The 27,005-nt window shown below is 38.3% G+C and overlaps 1 protein-coding gene across 1 annotated transcript in view; it reads left to right on the forward strand.

The window, feature by feature from the left end:
• Positions 1-19,697: 19,697 nt before the first annotated feature.
• Positions 19,698-27,005, forward strand: part of NCKAP5 (NCK-associated protein 5) — a 337,214-nt gene continuing 329,906 nt past the window's right edge. The window contains exon 1 of the mRNA XM_010000398.1: positions 19,698-19,766. Coding sequence (XP_009998700.1) covers positions 19,698-19,766 — 69 coding nt within the window. The remainder of the gene's footprint in view (positions 19,767-27,005) is intronic.

Here is a 27,005-nt window from a genome sequence, read left to right on the forward strand (position 1 = left end):
TGTAGCTGAACTAATTCTCAAGTGAGTATCCTGTGCCTTGCTGGGAACTCGGTGTTTCAGCTCTGAAGTGCTACTTAGTGTTGGACCTCCACCTCTGAGAAGGAAAGGTCAGTATTTGTGCACCTAGTGAATAACTTTGTTTGATGCTGTTTCTTGTTTTCTTATATTTCATGTTTGAAAAGTGAGATTTCTCCAAAACACTTTTTAACTGAAGTTAGATGTCTTAAAAATTGCAAAGATCATATTCATAGTTTTGTAACTTTTAAAAAGAGGAATGAGTAGAAACTTTAGCTTCAACTTACTAAGGTCCTTTGCTTTGTGCTTTAAAATTTGTGCAGTTTTGTACCCCTACTTACACATTTACAAATAAGAAAAAAAAACCTCAGGAAAATGCAGGGGTAAATTTAGAAAAAAAAAATGCTTCTGGCACTTTTAATTTTTCTTTTTTTGCCTTGTGCTCTTTACACGTTTAAGTTGTTCTTACTTTTCTGTTTTCCCTGCAAACACTGTTTATTCGTTCTAGGAGTACATTAGTTGGGTAAACAGAAGTATTTGTACATGTAGCACTGCAACTCCTACTAAGATGCAAATTGTGCTGCAGGGAAGATAGTTTGTGCTTTTCTTTCCTCTTCGCTTTTCTTTTTTGACAGTCGGTTAATAAAGACTCAACAATAAGCAGCTGCCTGTGATGTCATTTGGGACTTTGTCCACAGAGCTTGTATTTACAAGTACTGAGCAACTACATAGCAGCAGCAAACCCAGCTATCAGCAAACTTCATGTCTGCTATTACTGGAGGACTTCAGTAGTGCTGTGGATGGTGTAGAAAGCTAACTCTGTTCTTCTAACCACAGACTTTTAAAGCTTAGTAAATAAACACTGGATAAACTCAAGAGAATTTCTGGACTGCAAAGACTTCTTATGGTTCTGAGTTCTCCAGGGCTGGCATGTTTTAACTGAACTGCTGCAAGTAAGACTTTTGCTGTTTTGGTGTTTTTATCATCTCTGTAAAGCTTATTTTCTCTAGGAGTGTGTCAGCATTGTTATTTGTAGTTTTGCTTTAATTTAAAGAGTGGCAAGTATGTAGTTGTTAGGAGTAATTACAGCCGTGCATCTTTCAGCAACAGATTAAAGGACAAATGAGAACTTGATTCTGTCTTTTGTTTGCATGAGATTACACTGAAATGTCTCTCTCTTAATTTAAGAGATGAAACTCTAAGATTCTTAACATCTCATGAGTGCTTTCATTAACTGAACAAAAACTCCTCTGTCTTAAAATTGTTCTTTTATAATTTCATAGTATTAATTTTGAATGCTCAAAATTAATTTTAATATTGTTTCCTTACAGTTTTTAGTATAGTTTTCTTTTAAAAAATGTTTTGTTTCTTATGCAGGCATTGATTTAAAGCAAAGCTTTAATCCCCTGTTCAAATTCTGGAGGTATATAAGTTTGAAAGAAAGAATCATACAGTTCTTTGAAACCTGAATGGTTTTTGGTTAAAATGAGTCATAAATTATGTATGAAACAGTATTTTTTGTTTTGAATGTTTATTTTAGAAATGTAACAAACCCTGAAACATCAAAGCAGAAATGCTAGTACACTGGTAACTGTGAAAAACTTTTTCTGTGCTGCCTGATGTTTGTGGGACAGAACTATTTTTCTGACCACTGATTAACTAATTTTCAGGAAAACTAGTTGTTTGTCATGTACTTATTTCCATTTTACAGAGGAGGAAAAACTAGCCCATAGATGTGATTTATTAAAATTAGTGTACCTACTTCAAAACCTGGTAACAAGCCTGAGGTCTCCTGCTTCTTATTTCAGTCTTTCACTGGAAGACCATTTTAAATTACTGCAATTTCACTTGTAGTGGCTTTTCCAGGGAGTAACCTGATCACAGTACTGTGTATGAGGAACTCCTTTATTACTGTTTACCTCTATTTAATGATCTGTCTTTGTGGAGACAAAGCACATTTCTGCAGAATGAAATTGGAAAACTATAATTGGCAAGTATATGAGGGTAAGTAAGTACAAATCAAACAAATAGCAGTTGGAGGTTTCCTCCTGAATTGATATAATTATCAACTTTGTTTTGCTTTTCTTGCTACTGACTTTATTTACAAGGCCTCACCGTCCTACACAGCAACAGATTTTGGGCTCCTCCTATTAAGTTTTGGGTGGCTACAACTGTACGTGTCCCCCTCAAGTGACCCTGTTTCTACAGCAGATAAAATGATGTCTGTCTCTTCTTTTGATGTTGTAATGTGGCTTGGGATGTCAACATATTTTGCAACTTAGGAGCTATTGTTCCATCTTTGGAATTGAAGCATACTCTCCAGTGGAGGTGGGAAAAAAAAGCCCTAAATTCAGCTCTGCTTTGATGCCATGTGAATGGCGAAGGCTTTTGGTGTTTTTCACAGGCACTTAAATAAGAGCATAGAGTTTTATTCTTTAGGTGTTCATCCTACTTCAGAAATAGTAGAAACAAAAAGTTTACCTGTTCTTTAAAAGATCTTTTTTGTAGCTCAGAATCTTCCACTGAACATGAGAGTGAAGAACAGAGTCATGATAGAGCCTTTCCCTGGAGAGAAGGAATGGGTTTAAGGTTATGTGGTTTGATCCCTACCACTCTGACTCCTGTGGCCCAGTCTTTCCTTCCTGCTGTCACCTTGTGGCCATCAATGATGGTCTGCTGCTGTGAACTGATAAGGGTACTTACACTTGCAAAATATTCGGGTATCATGTTGGAAAAAGCCTGCATGATCTTCAGAATAAATAGAACAAAATGGGTTTAAAAAAAATGCACAGATCCCACTTACCATTCTCACTAGAGTTAATTTTAAGTTCAAGTCCTAATCTTACAAATGTGAATTTACCTAGTTTTTAAGGAAACATCATGAACTTTTTTGCTGTTCGTCTTATGCATGAAGATATGTGTTTATAGACTTAGATCTATACAAGTAGAAGTCCTGCTCCAGTAAATGTGAAGTGGTAGGGTACAATTCCACTTCCACTTCAGTCAAGAGTAAATCTTGAGCTAATTATCTTAAGAGCCGAAACAGATTCTCAAAACTTGATGAGCCTGGGAGCATTTTATTTTAATTTTCCTTTCTTACATTTCCCTTCTTACATTTACATTTTCTTACTTAGATTCCAGTGTAGCAAATTAGGATATGCAGAGCAAGCTCACTTTCCAGCACTGCCTGAATTTTCCCCCAGTCTGAGAAATCTGCCCAGGGATACTGCATATAATCTGATAACATTCTGGGATGGCATTAAAGGAGACAATTGCCAACAGAATGTCAATTCTTTGGGCTTTCTTGCCATCTGAAAAGAAATGGAAAAAGTGCAGACTCTAGCCTGTCATCATCTGGCAAGTGGGACTGAGGTTGGGATAAAAGCCACAGAACAAAGGTGCCAAAGGGAAGCACAGTTGGCTGGGGAGCTTAGCGTGGCGCAGCCAGGGCCAGATGCAGCGCGATGCTCTGCAGCCTCTGTGTGGTTCTGTGTGTGTTCAGCTCCTGGCTGGATTGGAGTTATGCTTCAGAAAAATTCATGCCAAAGCTGACAGAACGTCTTTGGAAGTTATAGCACCTAATATGCAGTTTTATTACTAAAACAGGATAAATGTACAATGTAAATAGAACATGAACCATTAACACTTGTAATACTCCGTTCTGTACTGCCTAATGATACTGCTCATGTAGCATGCAGAAACATGAATGACATTAGGTGTTCCCTGATGGTTTCATAAAGCAGTTATGATATTTTGGGGATGAAAAGTTAGATAGTTATTATGTGAAAAATACTTGGAATCTTTTATGTCTGTTGACTTGCAGTCAGGTGAATTGCAAACACAGTTTGTTCAGCAGCACTGGCTTCTGGAAACTGGCAGTACTGTTGTCTATAGGCTAATGAATGATGCAGACCCTGAAAAGCAGGCTGGATTATTAAGCAGTGGATAAAAACTATCTTGCTGAAAAGTGGTCTGTTAGTATTGACACACAGCAAGAACATATGCTACTCTTAAACTGCATGTTTGGTAAGCTTTCCATAGGACAATGTTACTTGTTTTCCAAAGTCAAACTAGCCTTGGATAGTGTGTGTACACAATAGGTCTGTGCAGAATCAAATCCATGTCACAAATTATTTACTTTGACAGTGCTAATTGATTATTATAATTCATTGTTACTAAATTGTTAAATTCAACAGTTTACTGTATCCTTTTGTTTCTTTGTTCCTCAGACATAATACAAGTAGGAAGAGTTAATTACTGCATGCAACAATAGAGGCAAATTTCATTGTCTGTTTCACTTTGATTGGAGCTGTGTTGAATCACCACTGTGGATTTTCAGTAATGGTAGAGAAAAGAAAGAAGCAGGAATTGTTTTCTAGTGAAGTTGCTTTTTGGTGGTGGTTAGCATTTGTATTTTGAATAGCATTCTTTTAGCAGCTGGACTATATTTTGCTTCTTTCACCTATACTAAATATTACCTAATTGTGCATATTGAAATCATATGTGGTCATGGATCCTGTTGGGAATCAGTGGCACTTTACATGAGTAAAAGAGTTGCATTTGCTCCAAAAATGCCTTACTCCACCAGGTATAAGGACTTTTTTCTTCAGTGCTCTGATGTCCAGAGCTGCATCTGCTGGATTGTGCTTTCCATGAGGGAACTCTAGAGAGATTATCTAATGGCTTATTTTATACAAATTCCTAAAGCTCCAATCTATGCTGCTATCCTCTAAGAATTGGTGTAACTTTCCTGTAAAATGTGGGATCTTCTCAACTGCTCTGAAATGATCTGACAAAATGGTTCACAGAAGATTTGAGGAGATTATTTAGCCAGTAGAGGGCCGTGTTAAACTGGATAAAATAACTCCCTCTTGGTCTCACAATTTCAGTGAGTAACAGTTTAAAGCATATGCTTGTTTTCAAGGGCAAAATGAGTAAATAATTGGATTTTTTAGAAGCTACTGAATGATTAATTATTTGAAATCAGAGTCACATCACTTTTACAGTGCAACACAGTTCTGTGTCAGTCTAATTAGACAGAATTATGTTCTTTAAAATGCATCATACCTACCAGTTTGTTTGAAATTGTTCAAGGTTGATAGATACAGCACTAATAAGTCATTAAACTGAGGTGATATACAGCAGCAGCATGTGCTTTTGCTATAATGACACAATGAGAAAACAATTGTTTTTCAAAGGTGCAATCATGTTTGTTTTTGATGTTGCCTCTAAACTGGCAGTCATTATTCAAGCTCTAGTGCCACTGGAGTTGACCTTTGGCAAAATATTTTGTTATCCTCAATCTTTTATACAGGCCTTTTGTGAACTCCACGCAGCTCTCATTTTGCTGATTGCATTTAAAGTCATTTATTGCACAGTGTTTGCCCTTCTAGCAGATGTTAAAGGATTCCCTGCCTCCCCCTTAAAGGCTACTCCTCTGCAGCATCTAATTATAACCTACACAAAAGATTAACAGATGTTATAATTGTCTTTACTCATTGATTAAATAGTTTCTGCATGATTTGCTCTCTCTTCCCCTCATTGCTGATTTGTGAGGTCTTCCTGGACAAGTCTGATGCATCTGCAGTTTGTTAATGGTTGCTGTCTTCAGTTTTTAACTTTTTGGGTTTGTGGATCATGTTGATCAGGTTATGGATGTTCTGGACAGTGAAACTGGTTAAAAATGGATGCATGATATTTGATTTGATTCCACAAATTCTTGTTTTTCCTCTTTTAACCGTTTAATCTGAAATGTATGTAAAAAGCAGACTAATTTTAATGCATATAAATTGAACTGAAGGGGTAAATGCTGAGATTTTCTTAGTGGTAGTTTTGTCCTCTATATATCAGCTGCCCCTTGCAGAGGAAATTAGTGGCTGAGGAAACCAGATTAAGAAGAAAATCCCTAGTAGGAGAAAACTTCTAGCAGAACTTTCCTGGTAGGATCTAGTAGGAACATTAGCAAACTAGGTTTGCTTGGAGTTTTTAGTGTGGTTCTTTTCTCCTGTCACCTTCTGATGAAACTCAGTTTGCTTAACTCTTGAGATAACCTCTTCTCTGTTGTATTCCCAAATTGGTATCAGGGCCCTTTTCTTGGGTGCCAAGAGTAGCAACTGTGGTTTTATGAATCTTAACACCTTGAACTAGGTCAGGACAAACAATGTGTCTTTTCAGTGAGGTGAAACATCTTGCACATGTATTTTCACTACTTAAACTTAAATGTCCTTCTCTATTCTTTGGATTCCATATAACATTTTCCTTCTTTCATTGACACAGATATGAATCACTTTGAAGTCCACAAAGATTTCCACAACAGTCTCTGAACATCCCACCATTCTACAAAGTTGCATCTTTCAAAGGGACTCAGCCTGAAGTGCTCAGCCTTGCTTAGTACAGAATTAGCATAAGAAAAAATAAACAATAGAAAGCATATTATGTGTTCTCTAACAAAACTTCTAATTGGGTTAAAGAAAAGAAACAGATTAAAGGCTTGAGGCTGGAATTATGGCCTTGGTTATTCAAAAGCCATAAAATATTTTGGTCTTCCCCTGCCTGTACCCTAAATCCTGCTTAAACACAAAACTGTTGTATTGATTCCTAGCCAAAGGAACCATCTCATGTTCAGTTTGGGCATAGCTTCTGCTATCAAACCTCTTTTTTTGTATTTTTGGCAACCAAAAATACTTGAATTCTGTGGGGCTGTTGGAAATACTGACCAAATTAATGCAGATTCATAGATAAAAATAATAAGTTTTATTAGCCAGAATAATCTTTGCACTGCACAAAAGCATTTGTCCAGGGATTCAAAACTGCTCTAGAAACAGAGGTACTTTGTGGGATTAATGAAGAGGATTGTATCCTCCTTGTTTTTTAAATGACATCTTGGTGCTCCTGAATACTTTCCATTTATGAGCTGGGGGGAGCAGATTACAGATGTGTCATAAAGAGAATTCCAGGGTGCCAACTGTGCTTGCAAATTGTATTTTAATTATATAGACACCTGTCCTCGACCAACTTGTAATATTTCATAGAGGTCACTGAACAGTCAGATGGTGGAAATTAGTTTTATTCGGTACTGACCTGGTCTGAGTTTGAAATGCTGATCCACAGGTGAAAGGCTAAAATCCCAATTACCTATCATCAGATCTATCCAATCCCCATATCATGTCGGTGACAAAAGGCCTCGGTGCTCTTTGCAGTGACACATGAGAAACATTTGAAAATTACTAAAAGTTCAGCTAAATTAAGGATTTCTCATCCACTGCTACTGAGGTATTGAAGTGAAACCTGGTCTAACATTTTAATAAACGGCAATGTCTTGTGTCACTGGCTGTGAGCCCTAACGTTTGAGACTACCTTTCAACTTTCTTTTAAGGTTGCATGAGTAAATGAAAGAAGCACCAAATGAACTGAAGAGGCAACAGTAGCACAAAATACAAAGTCTCGGGTTGGCCATTTTCCTCTTGTCTCTGAGCATCTGTGGTCTTGTATTTAATTATGTGCCTGTTATAAAACTAAGAACTTCCTTCTCTTAGGCTGCAAGTCTGTCATAGTGTTACTGATTGGAAATACTTCACTATGTTCATAGGAAACCATTTCTGCCACTTATATTTACCAATCTTGAATCAAAGGAATTGCTTTTCTTCTCAATTACCACAGAAATCTCCGGTCATGAGAAAAAGCTTTAAACAGGCATCGATAAGAATTTATCAACTTGATTGTTTTCAGCACAGCCCTGAGAAGGGAGTGGTTCCTAAGGTACACAGCATGACCACGCAGAGGCAGCCAGATACCACATGGCTTTCTCCTTTCTTTCCTCTCCCTAGAGTCCCATTCATAGGTTCTCTTCTCTCTGGTACTGTATGTAGCATCACTGTGACACAATGGGGAAAACCATAGGTGAACAGGTCTATAGGCTGCAGCATCCTGCTTAAGACCTCCAACTACTACAGGAAAAAAGGAGCCTGTTGTAACTTCTTTAAAACAAAACAAACCACACAAAAAAACCCAACCCAAACAAACAACAAAACAACAACGACCTGCTGCTTTAATGCTTCCTGGTTTGCCCTGTGGGGAACAGAATTTAAATCTGTGGAGGGAACTGAGGATATCTGGCTCATTGGTTGGTGGCAGAATTTTCTTCACCTCTTTGGATTTAATTCTATTCTAGTTGCATTTCTACCATCAGATTGATTTTGGCAGAATGTGGAGAAAGAATCCCTGTTTGGGTGTGTAGTGATGTAGGCATCTGGTAGATAGAGGTGTAATGACACTGAACAGCAGCACTAACAGAAAGATTAACTATTGAAGTCTTAGACAAAGAGGAATTAATCTGTAGATGGTGCTTATATATACTATGTATTATAACCTTGACAGCCTAGTGGGGACAGCAGAGTTAGTGAATCACCTTAAACCCCACAATAAAGACCAGGGACCCAACTCAAACTATGGACAAACTTTAGGCCTCACTGAGATGAACCAAGTACACTTTCTTCTTTGCCTGTGTGTGAGACTGTTTCTTCCCATCTCCTATTAATAACCCTTCTACAGAAAAAAATACTTCAAAAGATTTTAAGTCTCAAAATGCAGTTTCACATTCAAAGTGGATAATTTAGAACATGCAAGTGTGTATGAACCCTTCCCCATAAATTCAGTTATTTCAGGACTGGAGGTGCATAAACTAAGATCTTAGAAGTTTTATCTAATTCTGCACATCATTACTTCAAAGAAATAATCTAGGGGAAAAAAATTCTTATTTGAGGCATTAACATCAATTCTAGAAGAAAAAGTAGATAATAATCCTGTGCCAACCCAACTGTTGCTACTGCAAGCAAAAATATCTTTCAGATTTTAGTGAATGACGAACTTCTGAAATGTCAAAGTATTTTTTTTCTTTAGTGTCACTTTTGGTAGTGTAATTTTTACTTTGCGTTCTAAATGGACAGATGCTTGAGAGAAAAAGAGACTGGAGAATTTTAATACTATGCCTCCTCTCTTTCTAGTATTTTCTGGACAGCTCGGTATCCATAATCCCAATGTGTCAGATTATTATCTGTGACAGCAGACTGTATGTTCTCTTCCATTTCAGTTGGTAGAACTGAGTGCAGATGAGTTGAAGACTGGTAGAATGATGTAAAACATAGGAGAGTTATGAACCTTTTAAGTAGGAAATTCATGAATGTTTTTTTTAATTTACATTTTTATTAAGCTTCTGGCAGATGGAAAAATGAGAAATCAGTGTGTGACAGCCAGTCTTCACACTGAGAAACTGGAGTAAGCACTGCTGGCAGCTGACTGCACGGGGGAAGGGTAGAGTGGCTCTCTCCTGCTCACCGCCCCCCCCCCAAAGCCTTTCACTTTGATTCTCTCTAATGTGGATTAACCAGTGCACAAAGACAGACTGAGAAGAAAGGGAGAGAGAGCTCTTTACTTCCCCATCAGGGTCTTCAGACAACCCATTCCTGGCGGCATCCTCACTTTCAGTGTGGCTTACTGTACTTTCTCTTGCCTTACTTTTTGTATGACAAGTGTTCCTTTGATTCTCTGGGAATCAATCTGTATTGGATTTCACTTTAGGTAATTTCTTCAGATAGTCAGCATCATTTCCCCTCTTTATTTCTTTTCAGCCTATTGTCGATTAAACTAATCAATTCCTCACTGTCTGTAGTGTTTAGTATATGTCCCTCAAACTTGAGTAGGTGGTAATTCCTTCCCGTGTTAGTCTCCTCTTTGCCATTGTTTGAAACTACTCTGAAGGGACTTGTCAATTGTTTCTCCCTGAGTCAATAATTTAATAATTTTTGCTATTGTCTGAATTGCATCAAGTTTGTCTTGCATCCTTTTGGCCCAGAACTGAATTCAGCATTTGAGATGAGCTTGCTCTAGAATTGAGTAGAAAAAGAGAAGGGCTGTTTGGTACACTGGCACTGTTTGGTGTTCTGTCAGTGTCTAAGGCAATATAAATGAGGACAGAACATACTTAATTTCTAAAGTTTTCATAATAGTTTTCTTGGCCATCTGAAGATGGAGTTTAATCAATCTGTATCTGTTCCTTTTTAATTTTACAGTCTTGCTGTCCCACAGTCCTACATGCTCTCTTGTGTAAGAATAAGGTGAACTTGAATTGGCTTGGGAAATCTCTCTGGAGTTCTTCTTTATCTCTGCTTGTTTTGATGTATAGGGAATACATCCTCCAACAAAACGAGATAGTAGAGCTGACTTATACCCTGTTGCCTTCCTGTTGTGAGCACAAAGGCAAGAGTCACTGGAGTGTCTGAAAACAGTGGAGCTGCTTTCCTTTGGGTCTGATTCTTGGATGTTGTTAGGTTGGCTGAAAAATAGAGTAGACTTCTCACTTCTGCAAAGGCTGAACAGCCAAGGAGTCAGCTGAAGGGTTTTAGTGTCCATCCTTGTAGGAGCAAAGTTTGTTCTGGCTCCTCCAAATTCAGCTCAGTAGTGCATCTCTTCTGTGTCTTTTCTGTAGCAGTGGCCAGAGGTGACTGCAGAGTCAAAGACCTGCAGCTGTAGTTCTAGTTAGCAGATCTAACAGATCTGCAGGACTGGGTGAAGGTATTTGCACAGCAAAATGAACGATATATGTATATTTTTTCTGATAAAAAATATACAGTGTCCCGTGTGGGAAGCATCTGGAACTGCTCAGCCTAATGAAGCTGAGTATTCTTCCTTTGTTCCCATGGTACAGTGTTTTTTTTTCAAACCAGTGACTTAGTTCTGCTTTAGCTGGCACTGGAAGAGAATGGAACTGTCTTTTGCCTCTTGTTCTTCACCAAGGTTGGGCTTTAGTTATGGTGGGGTGGAGGAGCTATTTTCAGGTTATGCATATGACACATATTTCACTGTATCTTCCCTTCCCTTATACTTCCCTTCCCTTATTTTTCATAGGACAGAAAGGGATTATGAGCTTGATTCAGCTTCTTTTCTGGGCTGTTACTGAACTAAAACCTTCATTATAAAGTTATTGCCTGTAATGCAAGGATAGGCAGCAGCCCAATGGGAGTGTCTGTACAGCAAGGGTGAAATGTGGGACACCATGTTACAACCCACAAAGCTCCAGATTCATTAGAAACAAATTCTGCAGTCTAGACATAGAAATATTCCCTCTGATGCAAATGACTGGCTATCTAAGGAGGATGTGCAGAGCTGGGTGCTGAAGATGTTACTATTAACTGAGGAAATATTTTTACAATACTTATCTTATATTGATAGTTTTCCTTTGAGCCAAATTAACATTTTGAAGCATTACCCAGTACTCGGTGGAGTAAAACCAGATGTCTGAACACTATCACTAAGTTAAGATGATTTTAACTATTCATTGTATCCGCAAGCTGGGATACATCAGTAAATAAATGAACTTTCATTCCTTTAATCTCTGCTGCTAGGGAGGACCAAACCAAGTAGCATTCATCTGGGACACTTTGTCTCACAAAACTGCTTTCATGCACCAAAGTGTACGGTGAGAAAATGTGTTGTAGCAAAAAACTTCATTGTGCACAGACTGCAAAATGAGTGAATGAGAGACTAGAGGTGATAGAGACAAAAAAACTGCTAAGTATATTCAGTCTAGTGTCTGAGGAGATTATGTTCAGATCACAGAGCCATCCTGTGACCAGTGCAGCCATCATCCCTGTTAGCAGTGCAGGTGGGAGGGGTGGAGCATGCACAAAGAACTGATGATTTTTAGTGGTCCCTCTGGACTGTGACTAGGACAGATGGGCAGGCAGAAGAGATGCTGACTGAAATGCATCTGTCTAAGAGAAGAAGGGATCTTTAGGGACCTTTCACAGGCTTTTCTAGTTCTGGTTTCAAAGACTGAGTTGGCAATCCACCGTTGCTTACAACAGAGACTCCAATACAAGTCTCATGTGCAGGTTTGAAAATCTTGGTCTTTCTTGAGTAGTGCCTTGATTTACACCAATGAAAGAAAAATGAGAAGAAAACACAAATCAAACTGAGCAAAGTATAGGTAACTTGACTGTATTTTAAATTCTTACCTCCAGTGAGATGTCTGTTAAATTGATTCAGATGTTGTATTTATTTCCATGTGTTTCTCTAAACATTGCAATGTATTAGATGAATACGTATGAGTTTGGTAAGTTATTCCTATTGGCCTCCCAAAGTGGATGTCACTGCCTCTGATGTTTTGTAATTCATTGTTTGAAACATACTGAGATTCCCCTTTGACTCTGCTTCTAGCCAGCCATTTCTCCATGAGAAACAGCTAGCTCTGATAATGATGTACTAGATTGCAGAAGTTACATCCAGTTGATACCAGAGGAGTCTATTGGTATATAAATGGGACATGTGTTTTTTAACCTCAAAATCTCCACAGAACCCTTTAGGTCTTTAATAGTAACAGTGCCATTGCCTCAGGTTCTGGAGTTCAGCTTCACCAGATGCCTGGAGTTGCTATTCCTAGTCTAAGCTTGGCTGTTGTTCCCAAGGGAGACAAATGTGTGTTGAAGCCCCCAGAGGTAGCTAATACTGTTGCTGTGTTGGGAGCATGCCTTTTGCAGATTAACAGCCTAGGTTGCAAAACACTGCTGAAAGAGCCTGAAGGGCTAAGGGAATCTGTTTTTACCATATAATAGCATATATCACATAAATTATAATATTATATAGTAATAAATAATATATAATAATGAGTGGTTAGAAACTCATCCAAGAGAAGGGAGCTTTGGGTCTAATGATTTCTTCAGCTTGGGTAGCCTCAGTCTTGCTTGCATATCTTTCTCAGGTACAGGTCTTACAGCTTTCAGAAGGATTGGCTTTCAGTGCAGGGGCTAAGGATATGCAAACACAAATGTCATAATCTGTTTTTTATTGATTATATCACTGTAATATATCCTTTTCTTCCATGCTGTCCTGACAACCGATTAATGCACTTCATCTGCTTATCCTTCATCATTTTTGTCTCAATAATTTTATTGCATGATATGAATGCTTCATATGTCCCATAAAAGCAAACAGGGGAAGCTAATCCTTTGACCTTTCCAGCATTCTTTGGTATAATTTACTGGTGATTCTTCTCCTCCCTGCAGCATGGCCCTGGAACCCCATGATAAAAATGGACAGCCAATCCAAACAGAAAATGCTGAAAAGGTTAAAGCTTTGATTATGTTAGTCTATAAATGTTCGTAGTCTTTTTTCTTTTTTTTTTTTCTTTTTGCCAGAAAGAAAATGAGAGCTGAAAATGGCAATGGATGAATCATGCTTATTACAGAAGACGGAAATTATATCAGTTCAAACCATTCTTGTTAATGCTGAAAGACCGTAATCCTTGTGCCCTCTCATTTTATGTCACTGCAACCCACCTTATCCTCTTAAATGAATGCATGCATCTATTTAATTAACCTGGTGAGAAAATGAGATATAAATCTTTTAAATGCTTCTCATGCATTTCATCTTGACAGCTGTTGTAGTAATAACATCTTTAATTCCATATTCTTTATTTTCTGATTTATTGAAATTCCTGGTATTATTTTGAGCTCACTGATAGGTTTGTTAGATTTAAGCTCTTAATCTTAACTTGTTTAAATCCTAGAAGCAATGCTATAGAAAGCTTTATTGTTTGTTTAGTTTGCTGAATAAATGGAATATTATCTTGCATGAAGAAAGCATAAATGTATTTTGAAAACTGTGCATGAAACAGGGTAGAATTTGGTAGCTGAGATGCTTTATTTTAAATACTTGGTTTCTAGAACATTGTGCTAAGAGTATGTTCTTTGCTGCAAAGCAATCAACAGTCAAAAATAGCATGAGACAGTCCTATGTGCCCTACTGATTTCCTTTCAAGGGATGGGGTAAGAGCAGCAGAGATCCACATAATTTGACTTTCAAATTAGTCAAGCCTCAGTTTCTTTGTAGACTGCCATGTGTCATTGTCATATTTAATTAAAATCACAACAAAAATGAGAGGGTTCCTTATCTTGCTCTGGCTCTTCCCACACTTCCTTGGGACTAGTTTATCATGGCCTTGTAGAAGACCACTGGATAGTTTTCAACCAGAACTAGAAGGACCACCGGATTAAGGAGTGGCTTGGACCACAAAATAACTTGCAGGTCATGGCTGTACACTTCCAATATCCTTTGAAACAGCTTTAGAGATTGTAAGAAATCTGTGATGTATCAAAATTAACTATGCCACAGGGAAACAAAAAAAGAGAGCTATAGAAAAATCTTTGTCTATATAGTTATTTGCTGATTGAATTTTTTTAAAATATAATTTTCCAACCCCAGTCAGAATATCTAGATATGTAGACAGAATGGTATAGCACTGCTGTGTTTGCTGGCTTGTAATTCTTGGAGTATTCTACTTATCTAAGCATTTTAGCTTCCTGCTTTGGAATTTTTCTAATTTAATTAACTCATTAATGCTGGCACATGGCACATTCTCCTTCCCTCTCCTCAAAAATGCGACTTACTTAGCTAAATAGCAACCTAATCCAGTGGGTGTGAATGTACAGTGCATACATTAGCACTAACAAACTGCTGACCAGCCTAAGCAAATACCTGGGAGTATTGGGCATTAGGCAGGCTCTGCTTATAGCATTGCTGAGAAATACGCTGTGGGCAAAACAAAAGTTGGGAAGTTTCAGGTTGCAGAAATGCTGAAGTCGCTGTGGTTTTTTGTTTCCCAAGTGTTGAAGTTTGAAACATCAACTTAAAAGAGAATTTTTGAATGATTTTTCTCCTTTATCCCTTACAGCCATGAGGTAGGGTAGATACTGTGACAAGAAGAGAGAGGGGTGTGGTAATGAAGCCATGTTCATGGATCCCTTTTAATCACTAGGCAGAGTTTTCTCATCTTTTGTGAAGGTGTGGTTTTCTGCTGTTCCTGCTCTGATGGTTTCAACACTTTACCATTAAAACAACAAAAAAAAGCCCCATAAAAACAAACCAAGGAAAATGCTTGAAGAGCTTATTACAAACCTAGCATTTTTGACTGGCCTCTTAACTGGGAAGATAAATGTAGTGATTTTATAGAATGGAACAATCTTTGATCTGTTCAATGCCCATAATTTCCTTAATTCTGGAACCTCTTTTTTTCCAGTTCTGAAAAGGCCCAGGCAACCATACCTATTTACCCCTTATCCTACTAATACAACAACAAAAGCAAGTATATGCACATTGGTGTTAGCACCAGAGCTGGCAAAGGAAGCAGAGAAGGACAATGACAGATTCCATTAAATTCAATTAGGTTCTTAGGAAACGGAATCACTCCAGAGATTCGTAATGAGATATAAAATGTTTCACCTTTAGGTCACCTGTTCATTCTAAGTAACATTTGCATTGATGGCAATCTACTTTCTCATAGCTGCTTCCTGACCTATGCTAGTGATATTATTTTCCTTCTGCTTTCACTGCTAAGGGAAAATACCAGTTCTGGATTCCTTTTCAGTCTTTAAGTATGGCTGTCAGACAAGCAGGACAATCAGATAAGAAAAAAAGTGATTAAGGGTGATCACTGTGTAACTTTGGCCTCATTCCATTACTCAACAGTTTGTCCACATTGCAAAACCTGTCCTTTTTATTAACACCTCCAAAGACAAGCAGACTGCTGGCAGGGAATACCTTGCTGCCCTGTGAGTGTTTTGCCTTCTGGCAGTGTTGAGGTGTACAAAGCAGGGGGTGGTGAGGCTGTGTTATATCTATCCTGAATTTAAACAAAAGGATGCTAGTTTGCAGGGCTGTCTTTTTTTTTTTCAGGTGTTATAATGGTTAAATTTATACCAATTTGTAAGAGACAGAAAAATAAATACAGTCCATTTCCAGTTACCAAAGAGAGATGCTGTGTGCTTGTTCCCAGCTGTCATATGTTGGCATAGCTCTGTTGAAATGTAGCTGCAATTTCAAACTGTCTGGAAATATCTTGGATACTTATCTAAGGAATATAATGTTATACGTTTTCATCAGCTAAAGCAATATACATCAATCATCCTTTGTTACTACTAGAAATGAAGAAGGTAATCCAAGAAATTTCTTGCATAGATTTTAGAGAGTGCTTTTCTATGTTAATCACACCATTTCTCCAGGGCATAATTTGAGAGCCATCTCCTGAAGTAATGAACATTCTTGTATTGAGTACTAATAATACTGCACTTTAGGATGTGTAATCAAGCTGATGCTTTTGGTGTGCTGGCTTTATGAACACCGTGGGCACACTGTATTGAAGCAAGATCTCGCTTAGGTCTTCCCTTGAGAGTTTTTTCTGTGTCTGTACAAAACCTTTTTCCCTGAGCTCAATACAAAACTGTCAAGACAGTAAGCAAACATCTGGGACCTGTGTTCTCTTGGACTGATCCCTGTACAGTTCTTGAGGATACAGGCTTAATCACTGAATGCTTCTAACTTCAGTGCCTTCCCCAGTATGCTCAGCAGAGCTGAACTCTATAGTCCCTTAGAGTAGATTCCTACAGCAGAAACATTTCCTGCAGCACGAAGAACAGTAAGATGTGCCCCCAAAGATTTGGCAGTGTACATATGTGAGTGTAGTACCTGGGACTGCACCATAAATCGGAAGTGCTCTTGCAGTTAGGCATTGTTCAGCTGAGCTAAATGGGACAGTCAGGGTTTGAATGCTGATCACTGGGTCTCTGCTGTAAAGATATCAAAAAGCAAATTGGTCTGGGAAGGCAGATTCTTTTCCACAGTCTATTCTCTTAATAGCACAAGAATAGTTATTTCTGATGATTGGGCAAACTGATTCTCAGTGCTTCTGCATTTAGAGACTGTTCCATCTGGAAAACCACTCTCCTCTGCTGAGCTTCCCGGTGGATGCGTTATCTGCATTTTGAATTGTTGTTATTCTTTGGGTTGATTTCAGAGGAAGAGATTTACCTGGGAGGGTAATTTTGTTTCTGTGACGAGTAGCATGATGTACAAAAATGACCATCTGACAATGGAAACTTGTTCTATTTTTGTTAACTACCTCATTCTGATGATCATTTTTCTTTAAAGGCCTTCTGAGTTAGGTACTTGAGGCACCAACATACATTGGTACAGGTGATGTGTTGTATTTTCTTCTCTGATAATTACCTGTGATTCAAAACTTACTGCAGCCTTAGGTTGTCACCTCTTTAGGAGAGATCCAGGACAGCGTGCTAAATGTAACACACCCAGAGATCTGAGAGTTCAGAATTAAAGAACAATAGAAAAATAGTAATGCCTACAGCTAATATGCTATGCTGCCTTGGGCACAGCACATGGACCTACTAATGTACTGGTGAAGCAGCCCCAGACCTGCAGATTCCAATCCTCCCACACACAGCATGTGCTGTGCTAGGTAGGGCTACCATAAATCCGTTGCTTGAGATGGCCAAAGCAGCACAGCATGTAAGCTATAGGCAGAATTAATAACCTGTTCTTTAATTCTAAACTAGAATTTGGTGTGGTTCCACTAAATACCTGCAGACAGAAACTTCAGGCACTTACTCGTATTAAATACTTGACCTTTATGAGGAATATTGGCTCCAACTGCAGCTTTCACTAGCTCAATCCTAAGTGGTTCTGTACTTGCTGATCAACAAAGACTCCCTTGGTGGAAACCATGCTCTCCAGGCATGATGAATGCACAGAAGAATGACATAAGGATTACATAAGGCCTTTATTTTGCTAATTTCTGGCATAGTCACAAGAACAGTGTAATATGTTGCCTCTGTGTTTGTTCCAATCTATTGTATTTCTTTTGAGACACAATAGCGAATCAGGAAAAAATGATTATTATGTGGTAGCACACCACTGAGATTCCTTAGCTGAACTGAATGGTATGTGTAGCTTTAGGATTGGTACTACAAAAAGGAAGCAAGGGCTTGCAGGTAAACCTGAAAAAACCCACAAGGTGGGGATAATCACAGTGCAATAACTGATATTTTCCTCCTATTGTGTTCTCATTGCATGTGTTCTTTAGACAAGTGTGCTATTTTTATCCATTTTGGAGAAAAAAGGCCTGTTATTATCTTGCATAACTGTAAACCAGGAATACAAAACAAGTGCAGGAGACACCAGGTGCTGTTCAACAGAAGGCTGAATTTACCACTGGATGGCTTGGTAGCTGGACCAATTCTAGTTTCCCTATGGGAAGTGTTTTACAAGAGCAGTCCCAGTTGTGATGCTCACATTGCACCTTGATGATTCCAGTTTACATGCCTCTGGGAAGCCTCTGGATTCCAGCTGGCTTTAGAGGTTTAGCCTGAGGTGTCCTTTTTTCCTTGCAGCCAGCCCATGCTTGGCCAGTGGTCAAACTCATCATGGCAGAGCATCAGAGGCCGAACTGGGGAAAGATTTGTGGTGTTTTTATCTGCTTGATATCACCACAGAGACAGATGGGACCATCATGCAAATACATCTGGATAGCACATGGAAACCTTATTTTGGGAATGCTAGCTGCATTATTCTACAGCCAAAACCCAGTGGTATTTGTGCATCACCTGGCTGTTTGTGGCTGAAGGTGCTATTTGCAATTAGTAAAAAGCATTAGAAATAGTCAGATTTGTCTTTTACTTAGTCTAGTTTTTCAGTCAAATGCAATCAATTTTTCTAGGTTTACCATTATGTAGCACTGTATGAATATCTCCACCTTACTAGAATTGTTTTTCAGTAGGCTTTCACATGAAATCTCAACTGAAAAATGAGGACAAATTCTTTCAGTGAAAACTTTGTCCTTAAAGGAGATAACCCAGATGAGGAGATACAAGATATTGCCCTCTGATCCAGTAAATGCAGTCACTCTGACATGCAGAAAAAAATCCTGTATTTGGCTCTGTATTTATGCATATATCTAACTGCCTTAAGTTAGGCTAGATTCTGATATCTTTTATTATTCTACTACTTTCTGTAAATCCTGAATAAATTTATAAGCTTTGCCCCTATTTGTGAATCACAGACAATAAATATTATAGGTAGTAGTTACTTATAAGCTTGGCTTTAGTAGAAAATGTCATCCAGGAAGAACCAAACCCTGCAAAACTGGGAAGACTTAATTGCTTCTGTGAGAGCTTTACTGGGTGAAGTTCTCCAGCTATTCTCTATAGGCAGTGGGACTCTGATTATCACAGCAGAATTTTTGACCTTAAATGCGTAAGGAAAGTGCTGAGGGCATTCATCTCCCATTAAGAATAATGGGAGTTGAAAGCTTTTAGAATTCTTCAGGATTAGGTCCAAAATTTGTACGTTACAGTAGCAGCTCAGATGTGCCAACAAGCAGGGCTTGCTGAGGAGGGCAATGAATGTGGAACAGTTTCCCTCCCTGTCTCACCTTCTCCAGGCCCACGTAGTTCATTGACTCTGCAAATCCAGCTCCCATCGCAGTTCAAAAAGAGGCTATGAAAACATGGAGAATATTGAGAAATACAGTAGTAGCAGATTTTATTTATTTGTTTTGTTTTTTCTTTTTTTTAGAAGTGACCCAACCTTATTGGTAATATTTCTGTCTAGAGAGTTTAGGTTTTTTGGCACAGAAAATTTATTCCTGGAACACAGCCTACTGTAGACACAAAGTCATTAGCTGCTGGGTTAATACAAAGTTAATGATGAAAGACAGCAACTGTTAAGTAGGATATTGAAATGTGTATCTAATTTTATTTTGTTTTGTTTTTGGTTTTCAGTGATTCTGGGAACAGTCTGACATTTCTAGTTGGTCAAAAGGAAAACAAATAACCTCAGCCATGGAGAGAAAGAGGCAGCTACAGAAAAGGGAATTTGGGAAAAGACTTTCTCTGGACAGCAGTCTTGTGGTAAGAATGAATATTTACTGAATATATCTTCTGTCATAAAAACATAGTTGTTAATAGGCAATACTCATAACAATGTACATTTTAAGTGTTTATCTATTCAGCACAATATAGTGACTCTGTAAGATTCTCCAGAGCAGAAGTGCTGGAGGAATTTTACAGCATCCTAAATAGAAACATGTAATCATATCAAAGCATATCCCTGAATTCATTGGTTTTACACAAGAAAAGAATCCAGGCAAAAATACCAAATCTGTAATTAAAAACCTGCTCAGCTTCTGTGGGATCGCTCTGTAGAGCTTTATACTTTGTGCATGAGAGATGTAGGAAGCTCAGTTCATCTAATCAGAAATGATTGTTTTACTCTTGAGGACACTAGGAAAAATTTGTTCACCACAGTGAATTTATAAACTACTGTGATATCACCTGAAAGAGCAATGTAAATGCCACATGTTGTAAAATAATTGGTTTTGCTATACATAGAAGGTTTTAATGCATTGAGATGGTATTATAGGTGTGTTTTAGTTAAGGTTTTCAAATTATTATGTAGATTAACAAGGAGTTTTTATAGCTGTACTGCAGATACATGACTAGAAAATTCTCCTAGATGTTGAAGAGTTGTGTAAGAAGATAAACATGCCAATGTCAAGTACTCAGCATGCTAGTGTAACAAACACTGAAACAAGCAAAGCTGAGAGCACCAGAGGACCTGTGCCATATCTTTGGCATTCATAGAGGTTGTCTGCTGAGGAAGTAGTTTGTTCCTAGATGTTGATAACAGCTGTTTGGTTTTTTGTTTGGTGTACTTGTATTACTAAAACTGCTGCTGGGAAGTGCTGGGAGCAGGTAGATCTGGCATTGGTAGCTGCAAGGGCTAGATTCAGGATCTAGGGGCTCCTAATGAACAGTGGTTTGGCTCCTAGCACGAAAGTCACAAATACTAACCTAGTGCACCATGCTTAATTCTTAGCCTTTCCCATCAGGGAGGGGGAGTAGACAGAGAAATCTGCCAATGTCATATTTAGTGAGTAATGCCATCCATCAGTGCTTCCTGCATATTAAAATGCCCTTAAGGACTTAATTAGGGAAGAAACGGAAATTGTGGCTGAATGAGAAGGTAATGCTCCCTTCTTGCTCTTCAGCAAGTGGTAAGTGTGGTGGGAGGATGTACTGAGATGAAAAACAGTTCTTGGGCACTGGCTTGAGGTCAAGGAATTAATGAATTTATGTCTATGTATGCCAGCTGAAGATCTGTGTCTTAATAGCTCACCTTGTTGTAAAGGTGCTGAATGAAAGGGAAAGATGAAATATTGCAGTATTTCAATATTTTTAGCACAAGCCCATCATACTATCAGGTTGACACCCAGTTTTTGAACAACATAATCAGCTACATGTGTTGTTTACAGGTTATGCTTGCCTGTAGAATTTTTCTGTGCATTCATCCATGTTCAGTACATGGCTAGAGTGTTATCCGTACATTTAATTAGAACCACGTGAGTGCTATTAGTTGTTTTCAACCAGCTATTTCATAACAAACTGGGACAGACATTTGGAGATTCAAATGCCTACAGCCTAACAGTGTTTGTAAATCATACCACATTCCCTATGACTCCATGACATTCAACCAGCCGAAACAACACACTTTGTGTTCCTCTTGCTTTCCCCAAGTTCCTGTTCTATCTCCTCTTGATTGTTGCCTTCATATATGTCTGTCTTCATTACCTTTGGATATACTCTGTTGCTAAATTCTGTCTGAGTACCAGATTTTAGTCCAGTACCCTGCCTGTACAAGTCCTTATGTCTCCCTTCTTGCATCTCTTCCCAAAGGTTTTGTCAGACCAAGAGGCATTCAGGGCCTGACACTGTGCTTGACAAATGTGGCCCTAATTTTCTGAAAAACAGCTGCTTCTTTGAACTCTTCCAGCACAATCATACATAAAGATTTCTGATTTCTGTGTGTTTAAAAGAAACATGTTTCTACTTCTGTACTCTGGGCCATGAGATACAAATAGGCGTTTCTGATAACATTCCTTACCCCGCCTGGTTGTGCTGCTTTTCCCATCTGCATCAGATTGTGATCTTCTGCAATGTTTTTTCCATGATTTCATCTACAAGAATTGCATAGTGATATTTAAAAAATAAAAAATTCCCTCTTCCTCATATCTTCCTCTTAGAGTCTGAATATATAAGCTACAATGCTAATTGATGGAAGAAGTAGAAAAGGAAAGACTTGTTTCTGAAAAAAGTCATGATTTCAAACTTCTTAGAATATTAATCCACTTCAAATTAAGAACCTAAATTTCACTACACTGTTTAGTATTCAGGCCTATCCCATCAAACAAGGAGCTTCAGGTTTCTGATGAGAGGGATCCATTTCAGAAACATCTTTCAAACAACATGTTGGTGAGAAATTTCATAGATATTAAAGCACTCTACTATACAAGTTACTGTATAATCTTTTTGATCACCTCAGATAAAGAAGAGTTCAGTCTTTTTTCACGTGTTACTCTACCCCTTTCCAGCTGATATCTAGCAGGAATTAGCTTTAAACTGAGGAGAAATAAACCTTTTAAAAAATAATAGAAAAATAAATGCACAAATATGTTCATAGTATGTGCTTCACAGGACTTTTTTTTTTAAATGAGTGATTATGGGCCTCGTGAATATTTGAATTAATGGAAGGTAGTGTTTTGAAGCCATGTATTTTAACAAGATTCAGAATCCTACTGGTGTTAAGAAGTGCCAGGTGAAGCAACAGAGGAATTGATACAACTGCTGCCTAGGTCAAAGGGGAGTCTTGCTGTTCACTTCACTGCAATTAAGATTCCTATCAGCTTTTAGTCATGATATCACTGGTGTTATTCCAGAAATCTCTGATGTAGCCAATAGCTGTTATTCCTGGGTAGGTTTCCAATACTGGCAACAGGTTGCAGACTTTTTAATACACCCAGACACTCATTTACATGTGCAGACAAAGCAGGTGAGCCTACAGTGACAAAGTTGGTTTGTATTCAGGTGAAACAATTGCAATATATTAACTTCATAGGAATTCTTACAGACAATTCTATGAGACCAGCTAAAGAACATAATATCTTTGTAACTTCCTGATATTTTAAACCCAAAACATATCACCCAAGAAAGGTAAACTTTTTACAGGTTCAGTGTAATTTTGTACTGCCTTATAGTTTCATGTGTTGTACAAGAGATGCTACTATAATTTGGTTTTATAATGTTTCCTTCTGCAAATTACTTACAGTCAAAACACAGTAACTCTGAAAATCAAACTGGTTTGAGGTAAGAGTATTCCATTTTTAGTTCTAAATAACAGGTCCCTGTCCCATCATGTTGTTATCACATTAGTAAATATATTTTTTTAATTATATATTTATAAGATGACAGGATAGACAGCAGTAGGAGAACAAGCAGAGCAGAGCTTCGTAGCAGAGCTATGAAGATGATTAAGGGAGTGGAACATCTCCCTTATGAGCAAAGGCTGAGGGAGCTGTGTCTCTTTAGCTTGGAGAAAAGGAGACTGAGGGGTGACCTCATCAATGTTTACAAATATGTAAGGGGTGAGTGTCAGGGGGACGGAGTTAGGCTTTTCTCGGTGATGACCAGTGATAGGACAAGGGGTAATGGGTGTAAATTGGAGCATAGGAAGTTCAAGGTGAATATCCGAAAAAATTTTTTTACTGTGAGAGTGACAGAGCACTGGAACAGACTGCCCAGGGAGGTTGTGGAGTCTCCCTCACTGGAGACATTCAAAACCCACCTGGATGAGTTCCTGTGTGATGTACTCTAGGTGACCCTGCTCTGGCAGGGGGGTTGGACTAGATGATCTCTCGAGGTCCCTTCCAGCCCCTAAGATTCTATGATTCTATGATTCTATGATTCTATCCTGGATGGCTGTGTAAGAAATGGAGACCAAAGCCATTGCTGTTATTTGTGCAGTACTTCTTCTTAGAATGAAAATAAACTGCAAAATACATTTGGATGGAATATATTTATTTGCAATACATTGCTTAGCTCTCATATAGCTCCCTGTCAGATTTGCTGATTTGACAGGCATACATGGCTATTAAAGAGAAACAGATATTTCTGAAGAAAATTCTGCCTTATCATGTGCCTTAAATCCTTACATTCTTTAGGTTTTTAGAAAAACCTCAGCATTTCAAAGTGAAATAGTGTGAATATTTAATAATATTAATATTTTTCATGAATATTTTTTTGTGTTAAATCTTACATTTTAGCATATGTAGTTGAAAATAAGTAGTGTGAATGAAACTAGGTAATAACAGGGTGGAAAAGGATTTTCCTGTATTTTTTTCATTGAAATAGATTTGAAGAAAATAATATGAAAACACATAGAAAAATAAAAATTGTACTTATATAAAATTAAAGCTTGTATTTCCTCAGTGTGGGTATAAGGAAGACTTCTTTATGTGACAAGGTTTCTCTGATAATATTTGAGATGTATTATTTGGTATGTGGGGGAGGCAGCATAGACAGGGAATGCTATGAAAAAGCTAGTGAAAGGATTGATTGTATTTCAGGTTTTCCCTATAGAAGTTCTTAAACCAGAAGAAAAATGGAAAAAACCCAAACTCTAAGCAGATCCAAAGTGAAGCTTTTAACTAACTTGTGTGGGATGAGGAGAATGTTAGAACATATCACTGCCACCAGGGCCATGTTGGCTGCTCTATTCACTGGGGTGCTCTTTGAACATAATAAAAGCCCTATCCTTTGCCTGATCCAAACTGTCCAGTTGTCTCCCAGACCCTTTTGATCAGGAAAAAGTCACCGTTTCATGCTGTGCTCTTTATTTGTGTGGGTAATTCCCAGCCTGACTACACACGTGGTTGGCCCTTACAGCTGTGATGGCATTTAGCTGGGGAGATTTGAGAACAGAGTATCTTTTTGAAGGAGCCAGCTCTTATCAAAGTAGAAGTTTTTGTTTTATTTAAAATGAGGCTTTTGCTCCTGAAAGCAAGCTGTGGTAAAGTGCTTCTCTGGTGGCTCATGAACTGTGCCCTGTTTCTTTCAGTCTGGTCACACCTTCCTGTGGGGCTCTGTAGGATTAGCTTTAATGATACCACTTTGTTGTAATAAGGGTAGTACTGTAATTTAATGAGTTGTACTGAGGTGTGGGAGTGATACCTTCATGTAGTCTACCTGCAATGGTGTTGGTGTCATGTGTGAAAACAATAAGTTGAACTGGAGGTATTTGCTGAGAAGTGTGTATGTGTTATCCATGAATTACACACAGGGCTGGGAGTCAGGCTTTTGCAGGCTGAGTCCAACATCTGTACCCTGTAATCATTTTATGACTCAGTTTAGGAAATTTCTAATTCAGTTTTCTCATAAGTTGGAAATTATTATAATTTCTTACCTCATAAGATTTCTGAGAATGGCCTGTTATTAGCATGTCTGTAGTTTGCTTTGATATCTTCAGATGAGAGGTGCCACAAAGTGACATGAGAGCAAAGTTGTGAAGAGTGCTGTGCCAGCAAGGTGGGAGGGGGCTCTTCGTATGTGGGAATTAAATTCAGTGAATGGAATAGCCTGGACTTTTTGCTACTTAACTGTGACATTCACAATGTGTCTGACATCTCTATGTAGCATAATGTAATCCAGCATTTTGAAGTGAAAGGTGACATTAAAAATATTGCCTAGTCAGAGGCTGGCTGATGTTCTAATGTTTGTAGCCTGATCACTTTTTTTTTCCAACTAAGGGTGCTGCCAAATTCCTTATGAATCTCCAGTTTTTTTCAGTTCTCTCAAAACTTGGAATTTTGTGCATGGATTTATTATTTAGAATTTTATGCAGTACCAAAAGCATAATCAGGCACTGGAGGAGACATACAGAATGTGAGCTTAAAACAAACAGTTTTCACAGTGTGCTGCAGAGGCAAGCAAACACATCTATAACATTCAGTGCATACAGCAGGAGTGTATGTCAAGGAGAATGGTTTAATAAATCTGACAAGTGTGTGGTTTTGGGGTAGAAGATGGAATACAGAAAGAACAGCAATGACATACATGTACAGTTACTAACTTGATACAGAATTGAATACAGAATTGACATAAGCTCTCGGTAAACTGAATTACTAATGGAATATCAGAAATCTTTTCCTTATGGCAATGTTAGTACTGTGTGCACTATTCTGCAGATCTGATAGAAAGGATGTCTACTCCACACTGGGCAAACAAAGTGCTATCAGATGTTTATATACTAGGGAGCCCTGAAATCTACTTGAAACTTTCTGGAAAAAGCAAATCCCACAATGGGCAGAGTGCAAGTTGTCTGTTGTGCACACCCAGAGCCTTTAAGCACTGAAGCTTTGAAAAGAAGGGAGCTATGTATAAATGTATTGCCAATAGCACATACTTGTTTGCAGTTGCATTTTTAATAAAGTGTAAATCGGAACAAGAGCTCTGGTATGTCAGGCAGGAGAAAACATAAGAAAACCATCTGAACACAGAAGCTGGGGAGATGTAACAAGAAACCCCTGGTGGGGCAGCAGTGCTTAGGCTTTAGTGATATTAGGATATCACTAATGCTAGTAATGTGGGAAAGACTGTGGTCTGCATGGATTTAAGGGCATAATTTACAAGCACAGCAGTATGTCTGTGGGGTACTAGAAGTACAATCTATATTAGCTTGGATAAAGATGACATAAAGTCACCAATTTCCCCAAGTAAGATGGATGATGGTACTTCCATACAGCAGTGGTGAAGATGTCTGGTTTGGATTTCATTTGAAATGAAGAGGTGTGTAAAGCACTGAATGTTCTGGCAGGAGTCAGCTATTGTAGGTGCCATTCCTGGGCTCTGGAGCAGTGTGGCAAAAACCTAACATGGTAACTAGAAAATACAGGGGCTGGAAGTTCAAAAGGACTCTGTGAACCCAGAGAATTACATTAGAAGAAGTGTCAGGCCTAATGTGAAGAAATGGTTCTCTTAGGTGGCAGTGCCACAGAAAGAGCTGAAATCCTTGATTGGAGTAACACCATGGTAACCTATTACTTTGATTAAAGCTAGTTTATACCAATAGAAGCCAGTGAGCCTTTTCAAGAAGTGGAGAAGTGGATAAACAGTGAGCAGTAGCTGCACAGCAAACTAGAGAAGATATTGCTTGAAGAGAGAATAAAAGCAAAAACTTCATATATATAGCATTGAGAAAAAGGAAATAGGGCATGGAGTGTGTTGCTCCTGAGCAAAAGTTGGAACAATATTCCTGCT

The sequence above is a fragment of the Chaetura pelagica genome, unplaced genomic scaffold (genome assembly GCF_000747805.2).
Source record: "Chaetura pelagica isolate M959 unplaced genomic scaffold, ChaPel_1.0 scaffold386, whole genome shotgun sequence".
NCBI classification, from domain to species: domain Eukaryota; kingdom Metazoa; phylum Chordata; class Aves; order Apodiformes; family Apodidae; genus Chaetura; species Chaetura pelagica.